The sequence below is a fragment of the Paralichthys olivaceus genome, chromosome 7, assembly GCF_024713975.1.
Source record: "Paralichthys olivaceus isolate ysfri-2021 chromosome 7, ASM2471397v2, whole genome shotgun sequence".
In the NCBI taxonomy this organism is placed as follows: Eukaryota; Metazoa; Chordata; class Actinopteri; order Pleuronectiformes; family Paralichthyidae; genus Paralichthys; species Paralichthys olivaceus.
Window position 1 is genome coordinate 22,555,521 of NC_091099.1, and position 9,191 is coordinate 22,564,711.

The window sequence follows — 9,191 nt, forward strand, 5'->3', positions numbered from 1 at the left end:
CAGACATTTCCATAGCTGACAGTGACACTGACATCACATCTAACTCGACTTTGGGATTTAAAGCTGCACTTACCTTTTTTTTTTAGCTAACAATCAATCAGAAGATCTGATGTGATTCTGATGTGAAACAAGTCAGTTGTAACTCTGAACCAGCTCTGTGGCTCCTCAGCCACTTTTAGCTCTGTTTTGTTTTTATTGCACTTTCCAGCAGCAGCAGTTTTTAGAGACTGAACATAGTGGAGCACTGAGGAGCTAAAGAGCCACATATTTCCCCACGGGGGTGGAAGAGACTAGAAACAGAGCTTAAAGAGAATAAATATTAGACTTATATTCATCAGGTGGACATCGTGGACATGAATATGACTCCAGTAGGACAAACAAGATGTCTGTTAGAACATGTATATTTCAGCTACACTTAAATTCAAATCAATTTTATTGTATAGTGCCAAATCATAACATTGAAATGAAATAACATGGGAAAAAAGTTCCCACAATGAGAAAGCACTTTGGCGACTGTGGAGAGAAAAAACTCCCCCATGAACTCTCTAACAGAACCGCTAACAGAACCAGACTCAGTGTGGGCGGCCATCTGCCTTGACTGGTTTTGGGGAAAGAAGAGAGGGGAGGGAGACCAGGAAATATTGTGTAACCATCATGTTCCTGCACTATCCAGAAATTAAGCCAAAATATCTTGGAAACAAACACCGGCCATCTTGCGCTGATGACATCCAGAATCAGGAGATGAAATATCAACATTCACCAATATGTTTGACCAACCCCGAGTCAGTCTCAGCTGCCAATCATGACCTTGGCATCAAGTAACTACAGAGTAATTAGCTCTTTGATATAAATCGTTGTTTTCAACTACCTAAAGTGACTGACAGGGGTTAGGGTTAGGGTCAGAGGGGGTGGAGTTTGTGATCTATACAATGGTAAATAATGGTAATGGTAAACAATATATAAAATAAGTCTGTGGGGGAAAAAAGGAAATTGTGCCATTGGCTAATTGGTTAATTACTGTTGCAGGCAAGCTAAATGCTAATATGCAAGCATGGAGCAATTATTAAGAATATATCACACTACCAATTTAAAGACATAACACTGCCTCTACAAAAGTGCCTGGTGGTGAAATTGTTCTTCAGAGTTTTAATCACAAGAAGATTACATAAGCTCATGAACAGTGTGGTTTTCAGCCAGAGCTCTGTGAAGAGCTTGCGCCAAAAAACAAAAAGAAACCGCTCAATTTGGAAAGATGGAACACTGGCAGCTCACATCACTATCAGTCCCTTGACAATTCATTTTATTATCAAAACGCAAAACAAAGTCTTCCTCTGATTTAGTTCAACTTTATTTTCAGTATTTCCACTTTATTCTCAAAATACAAAAGGAAAAAATATCGTCCTCTCCTCATGTTTTTTTCTAATGCCTGATACTTTCTTATACTCTTCTGTATGATGATATGTAACCGCAAAAACAATAGATAACTCAACAACTTATTATCTGCTGTACCTTGTTTAAAGTCTGGTAAAGGCCCAAAAAAATAAAAACACAGGGGTCAACAGAGGCACAGCAGAATGACGTGTGACTGTATGAGCCTGGACACAAATTAAACCGTGCAACATCTAAATGTCAGGTACTTGTTAATACTAAGATCCACTTACTCCTTACTCAGCCCTGAAGTCACATGTTAGGATATAATGGTCATAAAATATGGTGTAACTCTGGGAACATGTTGGCAATAGCTGGAGTTCGAACTCTTTCATTACATTATTTTATTTAAGAAGGATCAACTGAAGGCTCTTGAATCTCATTTTTCTAAGTTGACATCTTCCTCAGCATCTACTTGTATGGCTCCTCTTTTTAATACTGAGATATTCATATTGTTTTGTCATGTGTAAGAAACATTACAATCCATCAATCATTCATGGTGAATCCTCTGTATAATCTTCTGCTGTGTCCTCACATAAACTTATTAATCTAGAGTTTGTAGAGGACTGGCAGAAGAAACTCCGGAGCCTAGTACATCTGCATTCTCTCACAAGCCCTTTTGGATAATTTCAGATAATCTGGAGTTCAGTGAGCCTTATGAGGCTCTTCACACAATAAGCCAAGTGTAATATAGATTATGTGCTTATAAACATAGGGGCAAATATGTACTTCCGTTGTATTGTCTGTATACTGTGAACACTCTGCTTTACATTAGAAAAACTTAGGGAAAAAAATAGTATTACTGTAATTCTAATGGCAGATAAAAGCTTGGTGAAGTCACCTGATCCAAATATAACTCAGAGGCATCTCCTAACATTCCCCAGGAGGCCGAGAAGACAAAGTTAGCCGCCAAGGAAACTCTAGAGGCCCTGGAGTCACAGGCCCCCAGCAGGTCGCAGACGAGAGCTCACAGCACCATACAAGGAGTGTGAGGGCATCTATCTGTGTGTGTGTGTGTGTGTGTGTGTGTGTGTGTGTGTGTGTGTGTGTGTGTGTGTGTGTGTGTGTGTGTGTGTGTGTGTGTGTGTGTGTGTGTGTGTGTGTGTGGAGGATGAGGCTCTGAAACCTGTAGTGAGTTTATCATGGAGTAAATGCAGAAACAGCAATAAAGGGATTTTAGATCAGTGATCGCCTTCAATCACCTGAACCTGAGAGGTCACTTAATAGAACTACAGAACCACATCTCTTCCGGACTCCTTAACTGAATACTTGTTGTTAATATAGAATCATGGCGAAATGTCTAATTATGGACTAAAAATTTCACAAAACCTAAGGTCATGAACACTGCTGTGAGTCATATGAGGCATAATATTTGACACCTGTGGCGCAGACAGGAGGGAGAATAATCTGGGAGTATAGAGAATATAGAAATGAGTCTTGTTATATTAGATTTCTGACTCAAGTGTACAATCTGCCTTTTGAAGTGGTTTCTCGTTATAGAGACATGATTGTCCGCAGTTTGTTTGGCACACCAAACTGAACCTAATGGAACCAGCAGTCCTACTATAAATCACATTCATTGGTTATAGTAGGTTCCCTTCAATTTAGTGTGGTCAAAAATCAGTGTAGGTGTTTTTGTTCTTGATTCTTATGGTTGGCTTCTTTTAACTTTAATCAGTTAGTCTCAATGGATTTATTACCGAATTTCCCTTTTTACTGAATTTCCCTTTGGGGATGAATAAAGTAATCTATCTATCTATCTATTACCAATAGGTTAACCTAGTGAAATCAGAGGGATCCTCAGGTCCTCCCAACCTTATATGCCATGCATTATACAACCCATATATACATTCACAAAACTATTAGTAGTTTATAACTGCAAACAACTGTTCATGTAGCCAAATGGCCAATCATTGTTATTATTATTGTTATTTAAATTCCTAAATTACTAATTCTACTACCAATAATAATCATAATAATAATAATGATTCCCAACCCTGATGCACAATGATTCAGCTTCTGTGGTACCTTGCATAGGAAATATCAGGGAAACATTGGATCCATTTTCTACACTGACACACTGTCTTTATTAATCCAATTAACTTTCACCACCAAAAATAGAGCTAAAGATAGTTTCTCCCAAAATATGGTTGTGTGGTGGTGATGGGACTTTTATACCAGAAACGATGTGCCCACACCATCTCCAGCACTATTTTTGGGAACAAAGTTTTTAATAAGGGGAATATTAGTATTTTGTGTGTTGTGTGGTGCCGGGCACAAATGAATACGCATTTTTTTTTTCCTGTTTCAGCTAAAAATAGAAACTACATGTGAAAAGGCTGTGATAAGGTTTGAGGGTAGGTGGTGGTGGTAACAACACTTAGAGACAACCAATGTGCTCCGTATCAAACTAAAAAAGTGTTGTTGTGTCAAGTCACGTTCTCAACATTTTATTACAAAATGTTCCAAAAGTTTTTGGGTATTTTTCATTATTTTCATGCCCCTTTTTCTTTAACAACTTAGCTCCCATAAGACTGCCAGGTGCTGCTATGCTGTGTTCAGCTTTTGAAGTCAAATATATGATTTATTTAAACAGGGAAAATGATCTGAATCCTTCTGCTGGTTCAGGGTTTTCACCAAAGAACCTAATGGATTCTCTTAGTGAAAAGAGAAAAAATAAAGTGTTGAAACATTCTTTTCCCATGTATTTTACTAGGAAATGTCCAAGTATTAATTCTTCACAATTTTTATATATACACGGCACACAAAAAGGAAATATGAAATGAAATGATGATTAAATAAATAGGACAGGGGTTCTTATCAAAGGCATATGATTTGATAAGATATAAATGATACACTTTTTAAAAATAGATAGAAGCATAAACTGCAAATTCTGGGGGATATTTATCAATTATTCACTGTCATCAGTTTCATCATTATAATTGATACTACTAAAATTATACAAGGATGTTGCTGCTATCGACACTGATGACTCTTGTTTCATTAGATTTTTTTTTAAATGTTTAAATATTCAATTTAACTAAAAGATTATAAAATATAAATATATAAAAGATTCAGTATTTCAGCATTTTAAACAGGCAGCATTTCAATCAACATTTGCAACTTTTTGCTTTATTTTAAAAGTAGTGGGGAGTGGGGGATGTTAGGATCTCAGTATTTGTTGGTCTTCATCCTGTAAATCTGAAAGAGGTGAGATGGAAAAATGACAAAACGTCTCGCTGATTTTCTTCCACATTTGACTTTATTGTGTTTATTCAACATGGTTCGGTTTGTGTGGATGTTTCCCTGAATGTGTGGAGTTTAAGACTTGTTGCTGTGTGTTGGTGTGTGAACCTGCAGAAACACTCACTCCTCCCCTTCCCTCCAGACAAAACAAAGTGCAAAAAAAAAAAAAACCTTCCGACACCTCAAGAGAGACTCCGCTCTGACATGCCAACCTGCCGTCCAACCTGCTGCGTGATTTGACAGAAAAAATTCAACACACGCCTGTTTCAACCAACTGATATAAGGAACGTGGAGTTCATATAAACGAAAACACAAGCAGCATTTAGGAGGTCTCGAACATCTTCTTCCTGTCAGCCTTATCCTCAATGTTCTTACGCCAGTCACCCACTGCTTCTGTAGGCTGCAGAGTGGAGGAAACACAATAATCAAAAGTGATGTCCTTATGTGCGAAGTCGTCCTAGCTGTCGACAAAATGATAAAAGTAAAATACCATTTTTATTCTATTGTTTTGACATTTTGGGACTTGAGGTAACCAGCGTGCATTTTTGAATGCACCTGACAGGTGTTGAGCCAACAGAATAAATAAGCAGAGTTATAAAGTTTTAAAAAATCTCCACCAGTTCTGAAACAGACAACATTAGATGACAACAGTATTCAACAGTCATCAACAGTATTTGCAGATAGAAAATCTAAAATCTGAATCGAAACATTTACCCTTTGTAACAGACCAGGAGCCTTTAGGCCTATACTTGTTTTAGTGTACAAAGAGGACAGCACAAGTACAGATCCAAAAATCTCACCTCCAAAAAGGACACATCGAGCCCCTTTTCAAAATATGTTGGTAAAAAACCCAGTACCCACCTCCTCTTTGACCTCCTTCTTGACCTGCTTCAGGTTGGCCCTCAGGTCCATGGTCACCTTGTGTTTGGAGCCCAGCAGAGCCTGCAGCATGGAGTCAGCAGACATGCGGACCTTCTTCAGGGCGGGTTTCTTCACACCTCTCAGGTCCACCACTTTGATCTTCAGGTCTTCAATCTGTGGGGGGGGGGGGGCTCTTTAGTTTGCGTTCGTTCAGAAAGCTGTTGGTGCTTTGATGCTGTCAGGGAACATTTACCTCCTTGTCGGCCTTCAGCACCTTGGCCTCGGCGTCATACCTCTCCTCATCGACCTTGTCAATGAGGGCTTGAAGTTTCTTGCATGTTTCCTGTCAACACACAAACTTCTCACGTTAACAGTGTTAATATTACGTTTTGGTGCTTTGATATTTAATTTCAATGAATTATGAGGAGGTGTATCATATCACATATGCCCATTTTGCCGACCCTATGTGGCTTTATACATCTCAAACCATCAGTGTTAAAATAATGACAGTGATGATGCAAGTAAATCTGAGTAAAATGTGCAAAATGTGAAGACATGACATTGACAGTTAGTCAGTTCTTCAATGCTTCCAGGTAGAGAAATATCCATCACAGTCAGTCTAACCTGTCTTTGTTAATTCTTTATAGTCCAGGTTTTTTTCAGTTTGCATTTATCGTAAACACAGTTTCTGGAGACCTTTAGTTTTATTTATTTATTTTTTTAGACAGTTGCAGTTAAATGCCAAGAAGAAAATAACTGTTCCATCTTCTTCATTAAAATTAAGAGGCACTAAATTTGCTAGGTTCACAGTTTCACAGCTTTTGTGCTAAGCTTGGTTTAACACATGTTTATACCTCTCTCTGTACAGATTATACCTCTGGACTATAGCAGTATATGGAAATCAACTCAACGGTAAAAAAAGTAGCCTAAATTTGAACAACCCACAAAAATCAACATTTACTGATCAATTGAATAAATATGATGAAAAATGTGGCATCAGTGTTATTTTAATGGTGACCTCCCAGATTGATTGATTTCCCAGAATGCTTTTGAGCCTGAACTCACTGCTTTTTGGTTATAAGCAGGAACAATTGCATTAACCACAGCAAACTTGTCCCGCTCATTAAAAACTTTAGATGGTTTTCTTACTGAAAAAACAAACAAGTCCTCAGTCTTTGAATCTAAGCATCTTTCAGAGGCTTTTCCTCAACTCTGAATCCTCTTTTTCTTTCTTTCTTTTTACTTCAGGGAAACACTGATACTCCTCTCACCATAAGAGCGTTCTGGTCTCCACTCATGTCTGGGGCGGTAGAGTGTTCAGCCATGTAGGCCTCCTTCTCAGACACTTTATCTTTTTTCTCCTGCTCGAGCCAGTTCAGAGCAATCTGGAGGATCAGGCTCTGCAGAACGAACAACAGAGAGATGTTCACTCACAACACTATTCTCTACAATTAGGTTTGAGGTGATTTAAAGTTCAACACAAATGTGTTTATCCAGGGCTGTAAAACATGCACCTGTCAGAGCTTTAATTTAAACAGAAATGAGTTGTTTTACCTTCAGGTGATGCCTGCGGCTGGATGTCATCTTTTTCCTGTTTTAGAGGAAGTTGTTTCACAGGTCAGTTAATCTCATATCCACAGTCAAATTCAACATCCATGTTGAAGAACATTTAAACAGTTTTGCTTGTTGAAGTCTGGACGTTGAAGTGAAGTAGATCTGTTCCAATTTCACAATAATATTATAAGCCTAGCAATTAACCTAATTAAAGACCTGTTACCACTATTGCTTCCATAACCATATTATTATGTGCTTGTAAACAAGGTTATTTTTGCACAGAAATGATTCAGGTGAAATTGAAACCAGATGGACGTTATTGCTGATGATGTTACTTACTCAGACATCGTGACAGTTTTTGCGGTTCACAAGCTGCATGAGGAAACACATAAAAACACATTGAGCGGAGGAAACATTTTAATTGTTTTAATCTCTGCTGAACGCTGTAGTCGTTCAGATCAGGACAGCGGTGAGGTTCTCTGAGATCAGCATGTTCTGCCGCTCTGATGGAGATGCATGGACGAGAATATTTGTGCCGTAATGTGATCTGAGGCCACAGCTGAAGAGCAGCGAAGTCGACTGAACTAAACTTGGAAGCTCCGGATCCGATGTCATATGCCGATGGTTTATGACCAGATTGAGTGAAGGATTCATTTGAAAAATTCTTCAGTGAAATATCATTAGCTAAAGTTGATGATGAAGTGTAAATTACCTAAAATAGTAAAAGTCAAGGGATATGACATCTTATTGACTTTTTAAAGAAAAAACAAAAGGAAAACAGTTTTTAAATTTGTCAGATTATTATTTTTTTGTAGAAGATTGCTTAGTTTTACAGTGACCAGGCAGATCCAAATTTACCACCTTAAACAGCACTAGAAAACAAATCAGACCATCCTGAGAAAGTTAAAGAAATATTAAAATTATTTGATATGAGAATACCAAAAAATGATCGGATCCTACGGACAGCCAAATAAATTGACTAATATTCATATTAATTAAAAGGTTAATTAAGCACTGAGGTGTCATCAAGTTTGTCCTTAATGACACAAAGTAAAATACTACAGCCAATAAGCTTTTAACATGATCATTTTCATGTTCTGTGAAACAGAAAGTGGCACACACTCTAAGAAACTCAGTTGGAATATGTTTTGTCAAATTGTTTTTGCCTTCAGACTCTTAAAGCATCTAATTTTAACAACTGGTCAGACAACTTGATAATAATTGTGTTTTAGCCGCCTGAGTGCTACAGTTTGTCGCTCTACAAACACCTGCTAACGCTGAGCTGCAAACAGCTTCAGGATCATAAAACACAACACAGTGAGGTGAACAGGTCTCATAAATTGAGGTCTGTCAGGAAAAAGGTCAGATGTCACGACAAAGCGAGTAGAAAGTAGAAAGAGAGTTCAGGATGTCAGAATGGGTCAAATTCAGAGAAGCAAATGTCGATGACCCTGTTTTAAATGTTGACTTTTAGAAACAAAGTCTGGTTGACTGGTTGTGGCTGCGCTGAATCTATTTTGTCTTCGTCAGGTAAAATTATTGATGCTGTCTCAGAGAGGTTGGAAAAAATAGACAAAATAAAGTAGATTTGAAATAAAGTTCTCACCTATCAAGAGGAGGAAGAAGTGGACAAGACACACTTCGTGGAAGAAAAGGAGACACTGCCAAAGCCACAGACAGTGAAAAATGAAATAGGGTATATATGGTGGATTGCGATGCCTCAGCAAATTGCCCAGATCCTCTTTATGGAAATGGATTCCTGGCCAGACCAATGGGCCGACGAGCTCCTGAAATACACCCGGCCCAGCCCCGCTGTGCTAACCGCCCTCTCTGTGAAAAGGCTTCAAGTAAGTCTGAAGGCGTCAAGATCTTCTGGATATAAAGAAACTGAGGACACTCTCCTTAAACTGATGTTTTTTTTGAAGCAATATCTCAAACTTTGACCCAAACACAATGTTTCTAAGCTGCTCCATCACATCAAATGGAAATATTCACTTCATTTTATCTATTCTATATATTTATAGACTTCTGAATAAATAGAAAGCTCTTTGTTTTTAATGTGAGTTTGACCTATATGTTGTTTTCCATTAAACAGGTTCACA

At 38.0% G+C, this 9,191-nt stretch overlaps 1 protein-coding gene across 1 annotated transcript; it reads right to left on the bottom strand.

Annotated features, from left to right (window-relative positions):
• Positions 1-4,668: 4,668 nt before the first annotated feature.
• On the bottom strand, positions 4,669-9,190 carry LOC109623989 (troponin I, fast skeletal muscle). Its single transcript, XM_020078471.2, has 7 exons — positions 8,696-9,190; positions 7,429-7,461; positions 7,090-7,126; positions 6,807-6,935; positions 5,789-5,878; positions 5,536-5,709; positions 4,669-5,074 (listed from the first exon to the last, which is right to left on the bottom strand). Exons 2-7 carry the CDS (start codon positions 7,434-7,436, stop codon positions 4,997-4,999), a joined length of 516 nt encoding a protein of 171 aa, XP_019934030.1. The 5' UTR covers positions 7,437-7,461; positions 8,696-9,190; the 3' UTR covers positions 4,669-4,996.
• Position 9,191: the final 1 nt, after the last annotated feature.